Here is a 25,091-nt window from a genome sequence, read left to right on the forward strand (position 1 = left end):
CTTGTAAATCTTTTCTGTGCCGTTTCAAGTTTCACATCTTTTCTATAACAGGGAGACCAGAACGCAGTATTCCAAAAGTGGCCTAACCAATGTCCTGTACAGCAGTAACCCAACTTTCACACTCCATCCACTGACCAATAAAGACAAGCATACCAAACACCTTCACTAATAAGCATAAGGTCTGGCAGCAAGAGAAATCAGAGTTAACGTTTTGAGTCCAGTGACCCTTCCTCAGAACCTTCACTCCCCTGTCTATCTGTGACTCCATTTTCAAGGAACTGTGCAGCTGCATTCTTAAACCTGAAACTTTGGGGGTAATCTACCTCATTTTAAAAAAGATGTAGCTGTGAGTTAAACACGAAACTAAAGCAAAGAACTGCAGATACTGGAAGAAGAAAACAAAAATGTAATTTCTTGAGAAACCCAGCAGATCTGGCAGCATCTGGGGAGAGAAAGCAGAGTTACAGCTTTGAGTCCAGTGACCGGTCAGAGTTTCTATTGAATGTGAAATGCTGCCTGATCTTTACATTTTGATCACGGAAACACCTTTTCAAAGAATCGATGGAGTCAGCTCCACAATCTCAGACGATTGGTAACTGTTTGGGTTTCCTGACGTTGAGTGGCAGTACGTCCCCAACTGTTTCTTTTGACCCCATGAACTGCGAGGTGCTGGGGTAGGGAAAGGAGACCTGTGAGAACACCGTGGGGATCGATGGTCCTGTGTACTTGCAGTTGGTGCGGGTAACAGTTGTTGTAACTCAGTCAGGGGTGGTTTAGAGGTCACGGTCACAAATTTACAGCTTGTGGACCCACTAGCAGGCCTCAACATTTGCTCCCCCACTCCCCCACCCCCCCCACCCCATCACTTTTGAGTGGGGCCTATGGCCTTTGCAGTTGCTTTGTTATATTGTGACAGTAGGCAGACAGTGTTTTATGTGTCCTGACTAAATAGTCACAAAAGGATGCCAAATATATGGGCAGTATTTGAAATGCAGCAAACTTTGTTTTAACCTGCACTTTTAATAAACGGGCAGAGATTATGTACTGTATCTCAAATACTGTGATGATGTCTGAGTATTTAGACTGTAAATAAAATATGACACTAATACGTATAGAGATTTTAAAATGACACAAGGGGCAAGTGTTTTACACAGCGGGTGCTTCGCGTGTGGAATGAACTTCATGTTCTGGGAAGGATGTTATTAAGCTGGAGAGGGTTCAGAAGAGATTTACCAGGACATTGCCGGGAATGTCAGGTTTGAGTTATGAGGAGAGGCTGGATAGGCAGGGACCTCTTTCACTGGAGCATGGGAGCTTTATAAGATGGTGAGGGCTGTAGATAAGGTGAATTGCAGATGTATTTTCCCTAAGGTGGGGGATTTCAAGACTACAGGGTGTTTTTTTTTAGATGAGAGGGGCTGTTTTCCCTGGAGCATCGGAGGGTAAGGGGTGACCTTATAGACGTTTATAAAATCACGAGGGGTATGGATAGGATAAATAGACAAAGTCTCTTCCCTGGGGTCGGGGAGTCGAGAACTAGAGGGCATAGGTTTAGGGGGAGAGGGGAAAGATATAAAAGAGACCTAAGGGGCAACTTTTTCATGCACAGGGTGGTTTGTGTATGGAATGAGCTGCCAGAGGAAGTGGTGGAGGCTGGTACAATTATAACATTTAAGAGGCATCCGGATGGGTATAGGAATAGGAAGGGTTTGGAGGGATATGGGCCGGGTGCTGGCAGGAGGGACTAGACTGGGTTGGGATATCTGGTTGGCATGGACAGGTTGGACTGAAGGGTCTGTTTCCATGCTGTATCTCGATGACTCTATGCGGACATGAGGGGCAACTTTTTCGCACAGAGTGGTTTGTGTGTGGAATGAACTTCCAGAGGAAATGGTTGATGCGGGTACTGTTACAACATTTAAAAGACATTTGGATAAACACATGAATAAGAAATGTTTGGAGGGATATGGGTCAAGTGTGGATAAGTGAGGCTAGTTTAGTTTGGAATTATGGTTGGCATGGACTGCTTGGACCAAAGGGCCTGTTTCCGTGCTGTATGACTCTAATTCTTCTCAACCTGCCTGAATCTGGCCTGATCATTTGTGTTTTCATTGTCGTTCTAGATCGTCTTCTAAAATGCCTGAAGGACCCGAACTCCACCTGGCTGCCAGGTTTGTTAACCAGGTCTGCTGCAGCACTGTGTTCTCAGGGCAAGTAGAAAAGTCTACGGTGAGCAAAAACTGTGACGTGCCTTTCAGCTGTGACGCCTACCTGATCTCCGCCGTGTCGAGAGGGAAGGAGGTCAAGCTGACCCTTACCCCCATCAAAGAGGAGGATGGGAAAGAGGGTATCACATCAGATGGGGTGGAAGGCGATGACAGGCTGTTGGCGCCGATGGACATTGTCTTCCGCTTTGGCATGTCTGGGTCCTTCAAGCTGACGACTGAGGAGGACATCCCCAAACACGCCCACCTCAAGTTCTTCACCAAACGGAAGCCTAGGCAGGTTCTGTGCTTTGTTGACCCCAGAAGGTTCGGCAGTTGGGAAGTCAACGGGACCTGGCAGCCGGACAGGGGACCGTGCGTGATGCTTGAATACGAGAGGTTCAGGTACCAAAAGAAAAGTGCTCCCCCCTTTGTTTCCCTCATCTATTTTTGTCATTTTTTTTTTCCGGGAGAGCTGACAGAGGAGAGGGTGATCTTGTCCATCTTGGGCCATCCTAACCGAACAGCCATAGTGACCTGAGCTGGAGTGACACTCTGGCACTGAACGTATCTGTGGCTGAGGTAGAACAGACGTTTGTCTCTCTAGGGATGTGGAGAGTGGGGATGAATAAGGAGTCAACAGCTAAAATCAGCATGCATGGACATTTTGGTTGGCATGGATCAGTTTGGACTGAAGGGCCTGTCTCCTTGCTGTAGGATTCTATCATATTGGATAGTGGTATCGCCTCGATGGGCCAAATGGCCTCATCCCACTCCTGTTTCTTACGTTCTCAACCTCTCCACCTCAGTTGAGGTCAGTCTGCTTTGAGGGCGAATGCTTTGCTGTTTTGATTTGGACAGCATCTCCTGCTGTGCAGACTGTGTTCAACGAAAGCTAAATGATTGGATTAGTCTGAGTGAGGCACAGAGGAGGCCATTCAGCCCGTTGTCTAGGCTGCCTCTCTGTAACTCTGCTCGTCCCGCTTTCCGGCCTTTTCCCCGTAACTCTGCGAGTCTTTTCAGATAATTGCCCAGTTTCGTTTTGAAAGTGTGATTGAGCCAGCCCCCACTGCACTGTGAGGCAGTGCATGCCAGACCCTAACCACATGCTGCGTAAAAAAAAAAAGGTTTCCACTCCTGTCACTTCTGTTTCTTCCGTCAATCACCTTCATTCATCTTGTTCTGGTTCTTGACCTCCAGCTTATGCTTTTTCCCAATCTCCACGGTCTGGACCCCTCATGATTGCGGGAGCCTTTATTAGATCCCCTCTTAGTCTCCTTAAAGCAGCACAGTGCCAGGTCTTGTCAATCTAACCACCTCGCTGAATTCTCTCAACCCTGGAACTCAATGGAGAAGGAGACAATGCAAAATACTGGCCTGAGGCAATCTGTAAGAGACAAGACATCCATACATTGCAGACATCATTTGCAGGTGACGGTGTTGGACTGGGAGGTACAAAGTTAAAAATCACACAACACCAGTGCTCTGAAAACTAGTGCTTCCAAATAAACCTGTTGGACTCTAACCTGGTGTTGTGTGACTTTTAACTTTGCAGACAGGCTGTTTGTACACAGCTTAGAAATAGTCTGTGAGGGGGGGGGGTCACACATTTTTGCCAGAGGCACGGGGAAGCCAGTGAGACCCACCCACACTTCTGTCCTAAGGGACTGACTGATTTCCTTTCATTAGGAGCCGAATACTCATATTCGCTCCGAAAGCTAGTGTGCTTCCAATTAAACCTGTTGGACTATAACCTGGTGTTGTGTGATTTTTAACTTAAGTGTAAGAGATAGCCAACGTCATTAACTATATTCTCAATGATATTCTGTTTCATATTGCCTGGCCCTCATAGAAGTCATAGTCATAGTCATAGAGATGTACAGCATGGAAACAGACCCTTCCGTCCAACCTGTCCATGCCGACCAGATACCCCAACCCAATCTAGTCCCACCTGCCAGCACCCGGCCCATATCCCTCCAAACCCTTCCTATTCATATATCCATCCAAATGCCTCTTAAATGTTGCAATTGCACCAGCCTCCACCACATCCTCTGGCAGCTCGTTCCATACACGTACCACCCTCTGCATGAAAAGGTTGCCCCTTAGGTCTCTTTTATATCTTTCCCCTCTCACCCTAAACCTATGCCCTCTAGTTCTGGACTCCCCCACCCCAGGGAAGAGACTTTGTCTATTTATCCTATCCATGCCCCTCATAATTTTGTAAACCTCTATAAGATCACCCCTCAGCCTCCGACGCCCCAGGGAAAACAGCCCCAGCCTGTTCAGCCTCTCCCTGTAGCTCAGATCCTCCAACCCTAGCAGCATCCTTGTAAATCTTTTCTGAACCCTTTCAAGTTTCACAACATCTTTCCGATAGGAAGGAGACCAGAATTGCACGCAATATTCCAACAGTGGCCTAACCAATGTCCTGTACAGCCGCAACATGACCTCCCAAGTCAGCACAGGAAGTGATCCTTCAGCCCATCGGATCAGTGCTGGTCAAAAAGAAGCACATAACTATTATGGTCCCATTTTCCAGCACTTGGCCCACAGCCTTGTACACTTTGGCATTGCAACAGTACATCTAAATGCTTTTTCAGTGTGATGAGGGTTTCTGCCTCTCCCAACCTGACAGGCAGCGAATTCCAGATTCCCCACCACCCTTTGGTGAAAGTGTTTCGCTCCGATCCTCACTAAACCTCCTGTTCCTTAATTAAAAGATGATAATGTAGTTGGGTGTGCAATAGAATGACTACCTAGCATGCAGTTTAGATTAGCATCCAGGGATGCTGGCTGACCTGCTGTGCTTTTCCAGGACCACTCTAATCTAAACTCTGGTTTCCAGCATCTGCGGTCCTCACTTTTGCCTACTTGGCATGCAGTGTCAACCAGAGCTCAGCTCGTTGCTGTTATACCTCTGTGTCTGAATGTTGTGACTTCAAATGTTTCTGTTATAAATGTGAACACAAAAGCATAACAGCCTACAGCGCGGGGCTCAGGGAGTGTTGCACTGTTGGGAGTGGTGTCTTTTGAATGAGACATGAAACCAAAGTAGTCGTGCAGATACTATGGTCCTATTTGAAGGTGAGCAAAGGAGCTCTCTCTGCCGTAACCAGATTGTTGGATCATTCACTGGTTGCGGGAGTGTCATGTGCTCCATTGGCTGCTCTGCTTCCTGCATCACAATAGTGACTACAATTTAAACTATACTTTATTGCCCGTACATTGCTTTGGGATAGACTGCGGTTGTGAAAAGTCCAATTGAAATGCAAACCTTTCTTGGTCAATTCCTCTCTCTCCCTTCTTTATTAGAGAGTTTACTCTTTACTGGCTCATATAGGTTCTTTTCTGTTTCAGTCTGATTGCCCTTTAGCAACACAATATATTAGTGAAGCGTGGTCATTATGCTGTACGTCATTGACATGGTCATTACTGACGTGGTTATTACTGATGTATATTACTGATGTGTGGTCATTACTGACGGTGGTCATTACTAACGTGTTGCTATTACTGATGTACATCACTGACGTGTGGTCATTGCTGATGCGTGGTCATTACTGATATACATCACTGACGTGTGGTCATTACTAATGTGTGGTCATTACTAACGTGCGGTTATTACTGATGTACATTACAGATGTATGGTCATTATTGGCGTACAGTCATAACTATCACATGGTCATCACTGTAGTGTTGGCATTATTAGTATATGTTCATTATTGGCATATGGTCATTACTGACAAAACAGTCATTCTATGGTCGTTATTGATGTATGTTACGGACATGTTATGGTCATTATTGGTGTATAGTCATTACTGATGCATGGAACATCACTGATGTATGGTCACTATGGATTCGTGGTCACCCCTGACATATGGTCAATAGTGACACATGGACATTATTGATGTTGCCCATTAATGGCACATGGTCGTTACTGATATATGGTCATTATTGAAGTATGGCCCGAATAACCCCGTTGGCAACTTTCAGTCACAGTTCTCTGTTGTTATTAGTTGCTAAATTTTTTCTTTATTATTTCCATTGTGTTTTATTTTTCTCTCACAATCCATTTTTTTTTCTGCAGCATGAGTTTAATTTCTATGTTTGCTTCTCCTGCCATCTATCCCAGATCAAATGTGCTGACAAACCTATCAGAAAGAGCCTTTGACAAGCCGATCTGTGAGATGCTGTTGAATCAGAAATACTTCAGCGGTATTGGCAATTACCTGCGAGCAGAGATTCTCTTCAGGTGAGGTCGAGGAAGGCTTCTTCATCGGGGGGGGGGGGAGGAATGGGCTAGGCCTGTAGGCCCCTCCTATAGTCACTGAACAAACACAATCAGGGCCCCACCTCCTACACTGGGAGCAGGGTTAAAGTTCGATTGGCAAGTCCTTGGGCAGTGTTTGTTCGAGGCCTGAGTTTGGGGTTGCTGATTTCCACCATTCAGGATTCAGTTTTCATATCCTGCATCTGTTGGAGGGTCATAGAACCATAGGGTACAGCCCTGAAACAGACCCTTCGGTCCAACTCGTCCATGCCGACCAGATATCCTAAACTGATCTAGTCCCATTTGCCAGCACTTGGTCCATGTCCGTTTAAACCCTTCCTATTCATATACCAATCCAGATGCCTTTTAACTGTTGTGATTGTACCAGCCTCCGCCATTTCTTCTGGCAGCTCATTCCATACACGCACCTCCCTCTGTGTGAAAATGTTGCCCCTTAGGCCCCTTTTAAATCTTTCCCCTCTTATCTTAAACCTATGCCCCCTAGTTTTGGATTCCCTACCCTGGGGAAAAGCCCTTCTCTATTCACCTTATCCACAATTTTATAAACTGCTATAAGGTCACTCCTCAGCTCCAGGGAAAACAGCCCCAGCCTGTTCAGCTCAAACCTTCCAGCACCAGCAGCATCCTTGTAAAGCTTTTCTGCACCCTTTCAGGTTTCAAGGTGATTGGGTTTTATTTTCAATGGAAATATGTTTTCAGAGTTGTTACTGCTTTAGTTTGGATCTGTGCAAGTTGAGCAACAAACATCAACAGTTACCTCTGCCCTTGCAGTGCCGACAGGTCTCGGTGTGGTCACCTGATGCAGGAATGGTGTGGAGAGGTGAACACTGGGATGTTGCCAATATTTCTCATACTCGGAGGAGTTGGCTGTAATCAGGGAGACTAGCTTCAGAGCAAGTTGGTCCTGTGACTTGGAACTGGCCGGAAAATGCCCGATTGATTCACCTCTCTTTGTCGCTCGCTTTAGGTCAAAAGTCCCCCCTTTTGAAAAAGCCAGGACCGTGCTGGAACCTTTGCTACACAAAGAAACGGTTAGTTTTCTGAGGAAGGGTCACCGGACCCGAAACGTTAACTCTGATTTCTCTCCACAGATGTTGCCAGACCTGCTGAGCTTTTCCAGCAACTTCTGCTTTGGTTTCTGGTTTTCAGCATCCACAGTTCTTTCGGTTTTAATTTGCTTAGTTTTCCTCCTTCTGTTTGGGGGTTAAAAAAATACGCCTGCTTCGGCTGTGTCCAAGGTGACCAAGCTCTGGATCTGGAGTCACATGTAGGCCAGACTCTGTAAGGATGGCAGATTTCCTTCTCTCAAGGCGACTGGTGAATCAGATGGGATTTTACAACATTCAGGGAGAATTTGTCATGGTCACACTTACTGAGACTGACTTTATACTACATTCTTTATCATTGAATTTAAATTGTGCCAGCTCTCATTGGGGTGGGGATGGTTGGGGATGGAGAGTTGAACCCATGTCCTCAAAGCATTAGCCAGAATCTCTGGACTCTAAGTCACGCAACATTACTGCAATGTCAGTGTTTCCTCAGAGAGGTAATTCCAGCAATTTGATGCAGCATTCATGAAGAAATGGTGGGTGATTTAAATCCATGTGCTGTTTAATTTATTTTTTAAGTTTAAAAAAATGTTATGGTGGCTCAGTGGTTAGCGACTGTGCATAGTCCGCACAGACATCCTCCCCGTGTCTGCATGGATTTCCTCCCACATCCCAAAGATGTGCAGGTTAGGTGGATTAGAGACATAGAGGACTAAAGCATGGAAAAAGACGGTCCAACTTGCCAATGCTGCCCAGTTTTCATAACCAAACTAGTTCCATTTGCCTGCGTTTGGTCCAAGCCCACCCATGTACCTGTCCAAATGTTGTTTAAGTGATGAAATCATACTCACCCCCCACACCTACCTCTGTCACTTGTTCCAGACACTCACCACCCTCTTTGTGAAAATATTGTCCCTTCACCTTATCGCTTCCCTCTCACCTTAAACCTATGCCCTCTAGTTTTAGACTGTCCTACCATGGAGTAAAGCTGTTGGATATCTACCTTATCTGTGCCCCTCATGATTTTACAGACTGCTATAAGGTCACCCCTCAGTCTCACTCCAGTGAAAAAAGCCCCAGCCTGTCATTACAACACAGCCATGCTAAAGTGTCCATAGTGTCCAGGGATGGGCAGGCTAGGTGGGTTAGCCATGTGAAATGCAGGGTTACATGGATAGACTAGGAGGATGACTCTGGGTGGGATGCCCTTTGAAGGGTTGGTGCAGACACAATGGGCCGAACGGCCTTTCTCTAGGGATTCTATTCCAAGACTTGGCAGAGAATCCGGCTGCTGCGGTATTTCCGTCAGAGCGCTGTTGGAGTGCGGATTAAAGTGATGAATGTCCAGTCTCTGTTGCCACAAACAAACAAAAAGCAACTACAGGGTGAAGCTGGACTGAGAAGCAAGGATCGAGTAAAGCACACACTCAGCAAGCCATCGTCAGGCATTTTAAAAACAGACAGTCTCCGAGTAGGGGACGGGTTTTCTTCAGGAGTCCAGTCACAAGTCAATTTATATGCATGTCAAAGTACAAAGCAGGACAATATAAAGCAACTGTACAGGAAATGTTCATATGTTGGACCTGTATGGGATCCCGTTTGTAAGTATAAATGTTCGTAAGTCAGACTTTCATAAATTGGGGACTATCTGTAAATTAAATTTATACAAAGCACATGTTTCTACAGTCAGCAACTTAGAGTCATACAGCACGGAAACACACTCTTCAGTCCAACCAATCCATAATGAACATAATCCTAAACTGAACTAGTCCCACCTGCCTGCTCCTGTTCCATATTCCTCCAAACCTTTCCTATTCACACACTTATCCAAATGTCTTTGTAACGGTACTTGCACCCATCACTGTCTCTGGCAGCTCATTCCACACACGAACCATTGTCTGTGTAAAAACGTTGCATTCATGTCTTTTTTTAAATCTTCCTCCTCTCACCTTAAAAATACGCCCCCCCCCCCCCCCAGTTTTGAAATCCCCCACCTGAGAGAAAAGACACCTGCCATTCATCTTATCTATACTCCCTCGTGATTTTGTGAACTTCTGTAAGGCCAATATTTACTTCTCTGTCAACGAGAGTGGGTGGAGCATTCATTTCAGTAGAATATGAGATACTCAAATTGATCTCCCTGGGAGGTTCTGAAGATAAAGTATAATTTTGATATCCAGACAGCTTGGTGGATGTAATCTTATGGGTTTTTTGTTTGTTTTTAATCTAACTCAAACCGGTTTCTATTGGGCCAGTAAAAGTGAGTGACCACTTTTTAACAGATCAGTTCATGTTAGGTTAAAATCATAAAAAGGAATTCGACTTTGTTGTGAAATCACCTGCACCAAGTGGATTGCAAAAAAATAAAATGTCAAGGCACTTCATGATGTTTCTATTGTGGGGAAACTGAGTGTCGAGGAAATTGCTTTTTCCGAGACTTTTGAGTCTTGTTTCAAGAAGTTTTATATTTTGTGAATTCACAGAGAGGCAGAGACAGTCTCCACTGTCTAAAAGCACTCACTCGAGCTGAACAGTCAGCCTATACTTATACAATGATACAAACAACATTCCACAGTTCATAATAATTCAAGGTAAAGATAAGCACAGTGCAGCTATTGCCTTGTTGCTTAAGGACAGAAAAGCTAATGAGCTCAGGAAGCATCCCTACTGATGAGCCTATGATACACTCCCCATATTTTGTCAAATTATAATTACACAAACTCAGTCTTTATCTCCAGCAGTATTTTTCTACTAAAGCGAGAGCCAAGATAGCTTTTACCTTGGTCAAGTATCCCATCATGCAGCAGTATGCCAATTTCTTACTACTTCACAGAGCATGGTTTTAACAAGAACAGATCGCTCAGCAGCAAAGCCAGTGTTTCCAAGTGTTAATGCTGGATCTTGCTATTTAGTCTCAGCGGCAGTTCGTTTATATTGGGAAGGGTCACCGAACTCAAAATGTTAACTTTGATTTCTCTTCACAGACGCTGCTGAGCTTTTCCAGCAACTTCTGTTTTTGTTTCTGATTTACCACATCGACATTTCTTTTCATTTTTATTTATGGTGAGCACTCCGTGGTAAAGTAACCCTGCCTTCAGCAGCAACTTAAATCAAACAGGCTCTTCATAGGTAAACGCCACCAACACTTTCTGCTTCAATTCTGCACTCCTGTTTCTCCCTCAGAATATTCTGTGGTGATATCTCATTTCTTTATGTCCCACTTCCAAGTAGCTTTTCGCTTGCTGTCTTTGGTCTTTTTTTTTCAAATATTTACATATGTTTTAGAAGTATGAGGTAATAAATGTCTCATTGGTCAGGAGGTGTTTTTTTTGAGAGTGCAGTTCATTTGCAGACTGTTGGAATGCTGTATAATGTTTGAAGGCACCCTCTAGGGTGCAGTAGCATAGTGATTTCATAACTGGATCCAAATTCATATCCCACCACGGCACTTATTAAAAACCTATTCGATAAAATTGACCATTTTTCTTACGATTCATTCACAAAATGTCGCTGGCTGAGCCCAGTATTTATTGCCCATCCCTAGTTGCCCCTTTGAGAAGATAGTGATGAGCTGCCGCCTTCAGCCACTGCAGTCCATGTGCTGCAGGTAGACGCTCAGGTAGGGAGGGAATTCCAGGATTTTGATACAGCAACACTGAAGGAACGGTGATATGTTTCCACGCCAGGGTGGTGTGTGGCTGAGAGGGGAATTTGCAGCTGGTGGTGTTTCCATGTATCTGCTGCCTGTGTCTTTCTCGATGGAAATGGTCATGATTTTGAAACATGTTGTTGAAGGAGCCTTGTGAGATACCACAATGTATACTGAAGATAGTACTGCTGCCACTCTGCGATGGTGTTGGAAAGAGTGAATGTTTAAAGTGGTGGTTGGGATGCCAGTTAGGAAACTGCTGTATGAGTACGCTTGGCTCAATAATGCCCTTTAAGGATGGAAATCTATATTTACTTTATTATTCATTCACAGGATGAGGGCATTGCTGGCTAGGCCAGCATTTATTGCCCATCGCTAATTGCCCTGAGAGCAGTTCAGAGTCAATCACATAGCTGTGGGTCTGGAGTCACATGTAGGCCAGACCAGGTAAGGATGGCAGTTTCCTTCCTGAAAGGACTTTAGGGAACCAGGTGGGGTTTTCCCAATAATCAGCAATGGTTTCCTGGTCATCATTAGACTCAACATGGAGGTGCCGGAGTTGGACTGGGCTGGACAAAGTTAGAAATAACACAACACCAGGTTATAGTCCAACAGGTTTATTTGGAAGGACAAGCTTTTGGAGCACTGCTCCTTTGTCAGGTAGCTATGTGGCAGGATCATAGGACATAGAATTTATAGTAAAAGATCAAAGTGTCATACAACTAATGCGATGTATTGAACAAACCGAGATTCCTGTTAGGTCCTTAATCAAGTCTTTGATCTTTTACTATAAATTCTGTGTCCTGTGATCCTGCCCCATTAGCTACTTGAAGAAGGCGCAGTGCTCCGAAAGCTGGTACTTCCAAATAAACCTGTTGGACTATAACCTGGTGTAATAGAGTCATAGAGATGTACAGCATGGAAACAGACCCTTCGGTCCAACCCATCCATGCCGACCAGATATCCCAACCCAATCTAGTCCCACCTGCCAGCACCCGGCCCATATCCCTCCAAACCCTTCCTATTCCTATACCCATCCAAATGCCTCTTAAATGTTGCAATTGTACCAGCCTCCACCACATCCTCTGGCAGCTCATTCCATACACATACCACCCACTGCATGAAAACGTTGCCCCTTAGGTCTCTTTTATATCTTTCCCCTCTCACCCTAAACCTATGCCCTCTAGTTCTGGACTCCTCGACCCCAGGGAAAAGACTTTGTCTATTTATCCTATCCATGCCCCTCATAATTTTGTAAACCTCTATAAGGTCACCCCTCAGCCTCCGACGCTCCAGGGAAAACAGCCCCAGTCTGTTCAGCCTCTCCCTGTAGCTCAGATCCTCCAACCCTGGCAACATCCTTGTAAATCTTTTCTGAACCCTTTCAAGTTTCACAACATCTTTCCGATAGGAAGGAGACCAGAATTGCACACAGTATTCCAACAGTGGCCTAACCAATGTCCTGCAGAGCTGCAACATGACCTCCCAACTCCTGTACTCAATACTCTGACCAATAAAGGAAAGCATGCCAAACGCCTTCTTCACTATCCTATCTACCTGTGACTCCACTTTCAAGAAGCTATGAACCTGCACTCCAAGGTCTCTTTATTCAGCAACACTGCCTAGGACCTTACTATTAAGTGTATAAGTCCTGCTAAGATTTACTTTCCCAAAATGCAGCACCTCGCATTTATCTGAATTAAACTCCATCTGCCACTTCTCAGCCCATTGGCCCATCTGGTCCAGATCCTGTTGTAATCTGAGGTAACCCTCTTTGCTGTCCACTACACCTCCAATTTTGGTGTCATCTGCAAACTTACTAACTGTACCTCTTACGCTCGCATCCAATTCATTTATGTAAATGATGAGAAGTTGAGGGCCCAGCACCAATCCTTGTGGCACTCCACTGGTCACAGGCCTCCAGTCTGAAAAACAACCCTCCACCACCACCCTCTGTCTTCTTCCTTTGAGCCAGTTCTGTATCCAAATGGCTAGTTCTCTCTGTATTCCATGAGATCTAACCTTGCTAATCAGTCTCCCATGGGGAACCTTGTCATACGCCTTACTGAAGTCCGTATAGATCGCATCTACTGCTCTGCCCTCATTAATCTTCTTTGTTACTTCTTCAAAAAACTTAATCAAGTTTGTGAGACATGATTTCTCACGCACAAAGCCATGTTGACTATCCCTAATCAGCCCTTGCCTTTCCAAATGCATGTACATCCTGTCCCTCAGGATTCCTTCCAACAACTTGCCCACCACCGAGGTCAGGCTCACAGGTCTATAGTTCCCTGGCTTGTCTTTACCGCCCTTCTTAAACAGTGGCACCACATTTGCCAACCTCCAATCTTCCGGCACCTCACCTGTGACTATCGATGATACAAATATCTCAGCAAGAGGCCCAGTAATCACTTCTCTCGCTTCCCACAGAGTTCTCGGGTACACCTGATCAGATCCTGGGGATTTATCCACCTTTAACCGTTTCAAGGCATCCAGCACTTCCTCCTTTGTAATCTGGACATTTTGCAAGCTGTCACCATCTATTTCCCAACAGTCTATATCTTCGATATCCTTTTCCACAGTAAATACTGATGCAAAATATTCATTTAGTATCTCCCCCACTTTCTGTGGCTCCACACAAAGGCCGCCTTGCAGATCTTTGAGGGGCCCTATTCTTTCCCTAGTTACCCTTTTGTCCTTAATGTATTTGTAAAAACTCTTTGAATTCTCCTTAATTCTATTTGCCAAAGCTATCTCATGTCCCCGTTTTGCCCTCCTGATTTCCCTCTTCAGTATACTCCTACTGCCTTTATACTCTAAGGATTCACTCGATCTATCCTGTCTACACCTGACATGTGCTTCCTTCTTTTTCTTAACCAAACCCTCAATATCTTTAGTCATCCAGCATTCCCTATACCTACCAGCGTTCCCTTTCACCCTGACAGGAATATACTTTCTCTGGATTCTCATTATCTCATTTCTGAAGGCTTCCCATTTTCCAGCCGTCCCTTTACCTGCGAACATCTGCCTCCAATCAGCTTTCGAAAGTTCAGCTAATACCGTCAAAATTGGCCTTTTTCCAATTTAGAACTTCAACTTTTAGATCTGGTCTACCCTTTTCCATCACTATTTTAAAACGAATAGAATAAAACTGAGGTGTCACTGGGCCCAAAGTGCTCCACTGACACCTCAGTCTGCCCTGCCTTATTTCCCAAGAGTAGGTCAAGTTTTGCACCTTCTCTAATAGGTACATCCACATTCTGAATCAGAAATTGTCTTGTACACACTTAAGAAATTCCTCTCCTTCTAAACCTTCAACACTATGGTAGTCCCAGTTGATGTTTGGAAAGTTAAAATCCCCTACCATAACTACCCTATTATTCTTACAGATAGCTGAGATCTCCTTACAAGTTTGTTTCTCAATTTCCCCCTGACTATTGGGGGGTCTATAATACAATCCCAATAAGGTGATCATCCCTTTCTTATTTCTCAGTTCCACCCAAATAACTTCCCTGGATGTATTTCCGGGAATATCCTCCCTCAGCACAGCTGTAATGCTATCCCTTATCAAAAATGCCACTCCCCCCTCCTCTCTTGCCTCCCTTTCTATCCTTCCTGTAGCATTTGTATCCTGGAACATTCAGCTGCCAGTCCTGCCCATCCCTGAGCCATGTTTCCGTAATTGCTATGATATCCCAGTCCCATGTTCCTAACCATGCCCTGAGTTCCTCTGCCTTCCCTGTTAGGCCCCTTGCATTGTTGTGAGATTTTAAACTTCATCATTAGACTTATAATTCCAGATTTTTATTGAATGCAAATTCTGTCATGGGGGATTCAAACTCAGAACATTACCTGGGTCTCTGGATAAACAGTTGAGCATTATTACCTCTCGGCCATTGCCTGCCCAAGCCGGTCTGGGCCGTATGTAACTCCAGCCTCTCAGAAATGTTGGTAACTCCTAACTGCCTCTGGAATGCCCTTACCAGCTAATTGGTTCAATTCTAGAGAACATCTCCTCAACACCTTGTTTAATTTGGGGCGGAAATAAACGCTGGCTTCAGGAGTGATTCCAAGAAAAACGGTTGTGGTGGTGAAAAATAGTGTAGCCGCAATTTCCCCTTCCTCCCTGTACTTTGGGAATAATACATGGATAATCGAAAAGATTTCAGTGATGCTCTGTAATCCGGGAACTGTGATCTATATGTCTCATGCAGAGGATGCTCCGCACCAGTTTGTAGTCAATCTCTCTCTCTCTCTCTCTCTCTCTGTCTCGAATCTTTCTGAACTGTCCAACCCAGCACATCTGATGAGGCGGCACTCTTTTAGTACTGCGTTGGAACGTCTGCCTTTAGCTTGTGCTGACAGTTATAGAGTGGGGTTCGACCCCTGCAGCACGTAATTGACAGTTGCCAAATGGGCTGATCTTACACATTGTGCAGGATAAGTTAGTGCCCGCGTTACAACCTGCCACGTTCAGAATCTGTGTCTTCAAGAGCCGCTTGTGCGAGCGGGCTAAAGGAGCCAATAAGTCCGAGGGTACATGAATTACATCGGTGCAACATGCCGCACGAGAAATCCGTTCAAAGTAAAATGGCAATGCAAATGGAGATAGTCTTTCTCAACTGAGTAATCCTGTTGTAAATTGGTAGATTGCTTCCAGCACTTACCTTTGGAGCTTTCATGGCTGGTGCAGGTCTTAACGTCTCACCTATCTTTCAGTCTCAGGCGAATGAGGTGTCTTTGAGTAAGAAGATAAAGATAAAGATGGAGAATCCTGATCTTCTGGAACTTTGTCACATGCTTCCGACAGAGGTTGTTAATTTGGGTGAGTCGCTTCCAGGTTTACATTCCAATATGTAAAACGTGAACTCCGCTGTGTCATCGGCACAAATCAGGAGTGAGCCATTCAGCTTCTGGGCTGTAGTCCACAAATCGATCAGATTCCAGCTGATCTGACTATAGCTTCCACTCTCCTGTGTTACGATGCGGGGTAAACCCCTTTGCTAATTTAAACCCGATACACACAGAGGCTCACCTGGAGCCGTGATCTGTTAAATTCCAAAAGGGAAAGAACTATCTCAGAGGTCACGATTTAAAGTAAAAATTAACAATTTTATTTCTTCACAACTATTTACAACTCCTGTTTTTACCTCCCACTCTACAATGCTGGTCCAATTTTAAAAATACCCAATTAAGATTTATAGAGAAAAATAATCACATTTCAAAACCAGTCAGCTTTGTCCATTCTCCTTTTGTAGATTTTCCTCTGTAGATTGTTCTCCAACTATTTGTTTCACCCACTGTTACATTTTAAAATCTTTCAGAGCACTTTGTGCCAGCCAGAAATTTTAGTTCCCTTAAAGGTACAGTACACGTCTACACCTTCATAACACCTGTCTCCTCCCAATATGCTTTAACTCCCCTGTCAGTCATGCATCTCGCCCACTCAGTCATAGCGCCTCCCTGTGGCTGTGTGGGAAAGAGGACCACACAGCCGCAAGGTCCTCACTTCCATCTTTAATTGGGGGGAGGCCGGGGTGGGGGAAGAGAGGGTCTCCTTCTGGTTAGACCGTGTCTCATCAATTGAGTCTCTCCCACAAAGGTGAACTGGCTGTCAGTGTCCGAGGTGTCTTCTGACCACCATTTTTGGTCTTTGAAAGAAGACTAGGATCTTCTTAATAAGGCAAGTAAGAAACAGCGGTCAACCCTCATTTTAATCCTCACTCTTCCTCTTGCCCGACTGCAGATGGCAAGGGCTATGATCCCGAGCATGTGGGTGAATCCTCTGCCTTTGAAGACTGGCTCCGTTGCTACAATGTCGATGGAATGCAGTCGCTACGTGACAGTAATGGAAGAACCATTTGGTTCCAGGTAATCAGAGCAGCTTTACAGTGGTTTGATCTGATTTAATATTGTCACATGTACCAAGACACAGTGAAAAGTATTGTTCTATGGCTTTCCAGACAAATTATACCTTACATGAGTCCATCAGGGTAATAGAACAGAATGCAGAATATAGTGTTACAGCTACAGAGAAGATGCTAGAAAAAGATCAACTCTAATGTATGAGAGATCCATTTTAAGTCTGATAACAGCAGGGAAGAAGCTGCTCTTAAATTTGTTGACGCTTGTTTCCAACTGGAGTGGGAGGGGTCTTTGACAATGTTGGCTACCTTCCTGAAGCAGTGGGAAGTGTAGATGGAGTCAATGGATGGAAGATTGGTTTGCGTGATAGACTGGGCTGTGTTCACAATTCTCTGTCGTTTCTTCTGGTCTTGTGAAGAGCAGTTGCCAAACCAAGCTGTGATGCATCCAGATAGGATGCTTTTATGGTACATCTATAAAATTGGTCAGTCATTGTGGACATGCTGAATTTCCTTAGCCCCCTGAGGAAGTAGAGGCATTGGTGTGCATTCTTGACTGTGGCATTGACATGAATGGACCAGGACAAATTGTTGATGGTGTTTACTCCCAGGAACTTGAAGCTTTCAACCACCTCCACCTCAGCCCCATTGATACAGACAGAGGGCATGTCCTTCACTCCACTTCCTGAAGGTGATGGCCAGCTCCTTTGCTTTACTGACCTCAAGGAAGGGATTAGTGTCTTGACACCATGCCACTAAGGTGTCTAACTCTTTTCTGTACTCTGCCCCATTGGTGTTGTTGAATCAAAATCTTCCCCCCCCCCCCCTTCCTAAAGCCAATACCAAAGATGACAGCAGCTGTGTGATTTTGAAATTAAGTTGATGTAATTGTAATAAGTGTTTTATTGGAACAGCATATTGTTATAGAGTTGGAGGGAGGTAATCAGCAGTTAAGAGAAAGGGGGGGGGGCTTAGAGCTGTGAATAATTGTTTAATGTTTACCTTTAGAGTTAAAGAATACATTGATATTATTTTCTTTAAATAGTAGAATTTGGGAGTTCTCTGGCACTCATATTTTAACAGAATACGAGGTGAAGTGAGCTTTTTTGGGTGTTTGGTTTAATTAACAGTGGAGTTAACCGCTGTGTCATAACACTACAGAACACTCCTGTGCAAGATCTGTCAGTAAGTGAATGTGCATTATACCTAACTACAGCTGATACTGCAGCTTTCCTGCTTATGCTTTCGTTCTGTAAGATACAGACTTTCATCTTGGTATCATCAGGACTGAATTGCAAGAATACCAAATCACTCACATGAGTTGCACTGACATCATGTCTCAGCACATGTCTGTGCTACCAAGTGACGATTCATTCTGTGAATACTTCCATTCGTATAGCACCTGCTGGCATCCCAAAGTGCTTAGACCCAGGGAAGAACTTCTTCAGATGCCCAAGTAGTAGCTAAATTGTGCACAGCAAGCTCCCACGGACAGCAATGGCCAGATTGGTTGCATTGCTGAGACGAGAGAAGAAGGTGAACATTCATCTGCCGCTGGTCAGGACTGGGTTGCCAGGGACAACATCTGATACAGCCTGGGAAGAAGATGCTGATTGGCCAGGCCACCATTGGCTGGCGACGTATCAAGAACAGTTAACTGTCAATCCGAATTGTGACGCAGATTTGGATTGGTCAGGGTGTTGCCATGGGGGCAAGGCAGAGACTGGCTGTTTCTGCGGTTCTTTTTTTCTGAAGTGCAGTGTACGTCCAAATTCCTTTTGCCTTAGCAGAACCGGATCCTATGCATGTGCATCACACTGGGAGACCAATTCAAGGCGTGATGTAACTCTGAGCACAGTCTGGATTATTTAACAGTTGATTTCCAGGGGCAGAATGCCCTTGTTGGGTAAACTTTCTGAGGCTTGCAAGCGTGTGCAGGTTAAGTTGTCTGCCACCCGTTTACCTTGTGCTGACTGGGATTGCCTGGCATTGCCTGAGGTTTAATATTCACATTCGTGCGTTCGACTCCCTCTGTGACCTTTCCCTCTGCACCGTACCTCTGTAACTGCAACCCACAGTGAAACGCCACACTCTGAGAACTCTGTGCTCATTCCAATTCCTGCATTTGTCTATCGACCGCAGTGGGTTGCATCTCCGATAAACTCACTGGCACATCCTCGAGGTCAGATCCGAACCTCTGGGATTTCATCAGAGTGCCCCCTCGAGCAGTCGGCCTGCAGCCCAGCCATTGTGGTGCCAGGGAACTGAGCTCAACAGTGCAAGGTATCATTGTGAGCACGTTCTGCCTGACCCCCCAGTCGCTGACCCCTCTCGGATCCGATCTAGCTGACATCACTCAATCCCATCGGAATGTTTTAATAATACCAACGCAGCGAGCAATATCTCTCTCTCGGTAAATAAATCCATTCCCTCCTCCACCGACGCTCAGTAGCAGCAGGATTACACCTCTTCCCACCCTACCTCCTTCAAAAATGCCATTCCGTATTCCCAATTCCTCCACCTCCGCCGTATCTGCTCCCAGGAGGATCAGTTCCACCACAGAACTTGCCAGATGGCCTCCTTCTTTAGAGACTGCAATTTCCCTTCCCACATGGTTAAAGATGTCCTCCAACTCATCTCGTCCACATCCCGCACCTCCGCCCTCAGACCCCACCCCTCCAACCGCAACAAGGACAGAATGCCCCTGGTGCTCACCTTCCACCCTACCAACCTTCGCATAAACCATATCATCCGCCGACATTTCCGCCACCTCCAAACAGACCCCACCATCAGGGATATATTTCCCTCCCCACCCCTTTCCACCTTCCGCAAAGACCGTTCCCTCTGTGATTACCTGGTCAGGTCCACGACCCCCTACAACCCACCCTCCCATCCTGGCACCTTCCCCTGCCACTGCAGGAATTGCAAAACCTGCGCCCACATCTCCTCCCTCACCTCCATCCAAAGTCCTAAAGGAGCCTTCCACATTCATCAAAGTTTTACCTGCACATCCACCAATATCATAGATTGTATCCGTCGCTCCCGATGCGGTCTCCTCTACATTGGGAAGATTGGACGCCTCCTAGCAGAACGCTTTAGGGAACATCTCCGGGACACCCGCACCAATCAACCACACCGCTCTGTGGCCCAACATTTCAACTCCCCCTCCCACTCTGCTGAGGACATGGAGGTCCTGGGCCTCCTTCACCGCCGCTCCCTCACCACCAGACGCCTGGAGGAAGAACGCCTCATCTTCCGCCTCGGAACACTTCAACCCCAGGGCATCAATGTGGACTTCAACAGTTTCCTCATTTCCCCTTCCCCCACCTCACCCCAGTTCCAAACTTCCAGCTCAGCACTGTCCCCATGACCTGTCCTACCTGCCTATCTTATTTTCTACCTATCCACTCCACCCTCCTCCCTGACCTATCACCTTTATCCCCTCCCCCACTCACCTATTGTACTCTGCTACTTTCTCCCCACCCCCACCCTCCTCTCATTTGCCTCTCCACCCTTCAGGCTCTCTGCCTGTGTTCCTGACGAAGGGCTTTTGCCCGAAACGTTGATTTTACTGCTCCTCGGATGCTGCCTGAACTGCTGTGCTCTTCCAGCACCACTAATCCAGAAGCAGTGTGTACTATGTACAAGGTGCACTGCAGAAATTCACCAAAGATCCTCAGACAACAGCTTCCAAACCCAAGGTCATTTTGATTTGATTTATTACCGACATGTGTACCGAGGTATGGTGAAAAGACACACAGCCTGTGTCTGATCCGTTCTGTGTGTCCAGTTTAATAAAGTGCTTTTATATAGCGCCTGCCACAATCTCAGGATGTTTCATAGAGGCATAGAGTCATACAGCATGGAAACAGACTCTTTGGTCCAACCAGTGCATGCTGAACATAATCCCAAACTAGTCCCATCTGCCTGCTCCTGGTCCATATCCCTCCAAACCTTTCCTCTTCATGTACTTATCTAAATGTCTTTTAAATGTTGTAACTGTACCCACATCCGCCACTTCCTCAGCAAGTTCATTTTACACTCGAACCAGCATCTGTGTTAAAAAAAAGCCTCATATGTCTTTGTTAAATCTCTCTCCTCTCACCTTAAAAATGTACCCCCAAGCCTTGGAATTCCCCATGTTAGGGAAAAGACAACATACAATCAAATTCCTAGATGGGGCATGGGCATCACTGACTGGGCCAGCTTTTATTGCCCATGCCCAGTCGCCCTTGTGAGGGTGGGCGGTAAGTTGGCTTCTGCAACTGCTGTGCTGGAGGTAGACCCACAATGCCCTGAGGGAAGGAGTTCCAGGATTTTGACCCAGCGACAGTGAAGGAAAGCGGGGTATTTCAAAGTCAGGGAGTTAACGTTTTGAGTCCAGCGACCCTTCATCAGAACTATTTCCAAGTCAGGCCTGTGAGTGGCTTGGAGGGGAACTTGCAACTGGTGGTGTTCCCGTGTATCTGCTGCCCTTGCCCTTCTAGATGGAAGATTTCAAAGATATCGAAGGTATAACAGTTTTTATACAGGTGCAAAGAGATTTAAGAGCAGCTTCTTCACTGCTGTTATCAAACCTTTGAGTGGATCTCTTTAACATTAATGTTGATCTCTCTCTGCAACTTCTCAGCAGCTGTAAAATGGTGTCTTGCACTCTGTACCTTTACCCTGAAGCACTTGTTTAGTACAATCTGCCTGTAAAGCATGTAAGACAACATTCTTCACCATACCTCGGTGACTGTAATAAATCAAGTCAAAATGATCTTGGGTTTGGAAGGTGCTGTCTGAGGGATCTTTGGTGAATTTCTGCAGTTCATCTTGTAGATAGTGCACATATTGGTGGTGGAGGGGGTGGATGTGATGCAAATCAAGCAGCAATTACTAGCATAGCAAGAAATTAAATACTTCTTTGAGGTGTAATCACTTGAATAATCTCGGAAACACAGCAGCCAATTTGTGCACAGCAAGATCCAACAAACAGCGTGGTGACAACTGGGTGGACCTCCTGCTATGGAGCTGAGTGAAGGATGATTGTGACCTTGGCACTGGGTGATTTAACCCCAGTTGTCTTCAAAATATCACCCTATGGCTTTTCTTAAAAAAACTCACCTGACAGCAGCAGGCTTGGTCTCGGTTTAATGTGGGCTTCTGAAAGATGGCACCTCCAACAGTGCAGTGCTCCCTCGGCACTACACCCGGCCTCTGTCACGGGCCAACATTCCTGGACCAGGCCTCGGAGACATGACCCGGAGGCCGGGAGTGCCAACCACTGAGCGACAGAGGTAGCTCCCCCTTCAGGTGGGTGCCCATATGGTGGAGAGGCATCAGAACCAGAGAGAGCTACTAGATCCAATCATCTTGTGTGGCTCAGATACCTCTGTACCGAAGAAGACAGTCACACGAGGGCCAAGAGGTGACTCGCTATTTGTAATTTGATTAGAAGACAAAGGGTAGCCATTCAAGCCATCATGTCTGTAGTGGCCCTCTGCAAGAGCAGTGCATTTAGCCCCATTTACCCATACTTTTGCTGTGGTCGTGCAATTGTTCTCCTTATCCAGTTAATTCTCATGTGGGAGTGATTATAGAAGCTGCTTCCACTGCGTAAACTCAGTGTTTGTGTTGCTGTGGTTGTGGGTGGTGCGGTGGGTCAGTGGCTAGCACTGCTGCCTCACAGCGCCAGGTTTGATTCCAGCCTCTGTGTGGCACATTCTCCCCGTGTCTGCGTTGGTTTCCTCCCACAGTCCAAAGATGTACAGGTTAGGGCGGAATGGCCATGCTGATTTGTCCCATAGTGTCCTGTGATGTGTAGGTTAGGTGGAAATCAAAGGTTACATGGGATAGGGTAGGGTGTGGCTGGGATTCAGCGGGTTGGAGTGGATACAACGGGCCAAATTGTCTGCTTCCACATTGTAGGGATTCTGAGATCCATCTACTGGCTACATTTTTAAAAGAATTAAATGTTCTTCCTCATGTCACCTTTTGCTAATCACTTTAACGCTTCTGCCAATGGAGACAATTCCATCACCTGTGTTGTGTCCAGACCTCCTTTCTCTTGGTTTGACACTAACGATGTTGCTGGAGAGGTATATTGACTGTTCAGGGAGCCTGCTCAGTATTGTCTTCATAGGGAATGAACTGGGCCACTTGGAAAGATGGACATCCAATAGGATAAGGGACAGAGGCTAACGAGTGGGACGAGTCGCTAATAGGGGAGATGGTGGTAATGTCACTGAACTGGTAAACCAGAGGCAGAAGTGAATGCTCTGGAGGCAGGGATTCAAATCCCACTACAGCAGCAGGCGGAAATTGCTTTAATTGGGGTAACTATTACCCCCCAGCAGAGTACCCCCCTACGTTAGTATCTGTCAGAAGTCAGGGGCTTTTGAGATGCAGTCATAGCGTCCATATCTCTGAACCAGTAGACCTGGGTTCAGATTCCACTTGCTCCCAAGGTGTGCAGCTACATAATCATAAAGGTACACAGGACAGAAACAGGCCCTTCGGCCCAACTTGTCAATGCTGACCAAGTTTCCTAAACTGAGCTAGTCCCATTTGCCTGTGTTTGGTCCATATCCTCTAAACGTTTCCTATCCATGTACCTGTCCAAATGTCTTTTAAATGTTGTAATTATACTCGCCTCTCCCACTTCCTCTGGCAGTGTGTTTCATACATGCTCCACTCTCCGCGTGAAAAAGTTGCCCCTCAGGTCAATTTTAAATCTCAAAGTTTGTGCCTCTAGGCACTCATCCACTGATTCAAACAAGCACATCGACCTGGACCCAATATACCGGCCACTGCAGCGGACAGCTGGAACCGACAACCGGAAGCGGCAGAGACAAACCACTACAAATGCCGGAGGAAAGATCACAGAAGCGCTTCACAGGAGGCTCCCAAGCACTGAGGATGTCACCTAGACAGGGGACGAAACGTCTGCAACACAAATTCCCAGCTCGGCGAACAGAACCACAACAATTTTAAATCTTTCCCCTCCCACTTTAAACCTATGCCCCCTAGTTTTGGACTCCCTTACCCTTGGGAAAAGACCATCCACCTTATCCATGACTGTCGATTGTATAACGTTACCCTGCAACTTCCTACATGGTAGGATAAAAAATTCCCAGCCGCTCCTTATAACTCAAATCCTCAATTCTCAGTAACATACTTGTGAATCGTTTTTTGCACTCTTTCCAATTTAATAACGTTTAAAAAAAAATCACGCAACACCAGGGATAAATTCCAACAGTTTATTTGGAAGCATCAGCTATAGTTGGACTATAACCGTGGTGATTAAAAATGTGTTGCTGGAACAGCGCAGCAGGTCAGGCCGCATCAAAGGAACAGGAGAATCGACGTTTCGGGCATATTCCTGAAGAAGGGCTTATGCCCGAAACGTCGATTCTCCTGTTCCTTTGATGCTGCCTGACCTGCTGCGCTTTTCCAGCAACACTCTTAAGCTCTGATCTCCAGCATCTGCAGTCCTCACTTTCTCCTATAACCTGGTGTTGTGAGATTTTTAACTTTGTACATCCCAGTCCAACACTGACACTTCCAAATCAGTTTAATAACATACTTTTTAAAGCAGGGCAATCCGAGATGTATGCAGTACTCCAAATGTGCCCTTACCAATGTCTTGTACGGCTGTAATGTGACATCCCGACTCCTATACTCAGTGCCCTTACCGATGAAGGCAAGCGTGCTAAATACCTTCTTCACCACCTTGTTTACCTGTGATGCCACTTTCAAGGAACTTTGTACCTGCATCTCTGGGTCTCTCTGTTGAATAACACTCCCCAGGGCCCTACCATTAACTGTATAAGTCCTGCTCGGGTTTGTCTTACCAAAATGCGACAACTCGCATTTATCTGTATTAAACTCCCACCTGCCGTTACTCAGCCCACTAGCCCAGTTGATCACTTCTTTACTGACCACTGTACCACCAATTTTGGTGTCATCCGCAAACTTACTATGCCTCCTATATTTCTCATCCAAAATTATTTATATAAATGAGAAACAACAGTGAACCCAGCACCAATTTTT

The 25,091-nt window shown here is 45.7% G+C and overlaps 1 protein-coding gene across 2 annotated transcripts in view; it reads left to right on the forward strand.

The window, feature by feature from the left end:
* The window catches only part of neil1 (nei-like DNA glycosylase 1), a 44,129-nt gene that overhangs the window by 1,607 nt on the left and 17,431 nt on the right, over positions 1-25,091 (forward strand). For both annotated transcript variants that reach the window (XM_087982058.1, XM_087982059.1), the window contains exons 2-6: positions 2,124-2,609; positions 6,334-6,453; positions 7,460-7,523; positions 15,910-16,015; positions 16,937-17,061. In XM_087982058.1, coding sequence (XP_087838184.1) covers positions 2,137-2,609; positions 6,334-6,453; positions 7,460-7,523; positions 15,910-16,015; positions 16,937-17,061 — 888 coding nt within the window. In that variant the 5' untranslated portion in view covers positions 2,124-2,136. The remainder of the gene's footprint in view (positions 1-2,123; positions 2,610-6,333; positions 6,454-7,459; positions 7,524-15,909; positions 16,016-16,936; positions 17,062-25,091) is intronic.

This window comes from Chiloscyllium plagiosum, unplaced genomic scaffold (genome assembly GCF_037043375.1).
Source record: "Chiloscyllium plagiosum isolate Xiang-an unplaced genomic scaffold, Cpla_swu_hap1 HiC_scaffold_42, whole genome shotgun sequence".
Taxonomy (NCBI): Eukaryota; Metazoa; Chordata; class Chondrichthyes; order Orectolobiformes; family Hemiscylliidae; genus Chiloscyllium; species Chiloscyllium plagiosum.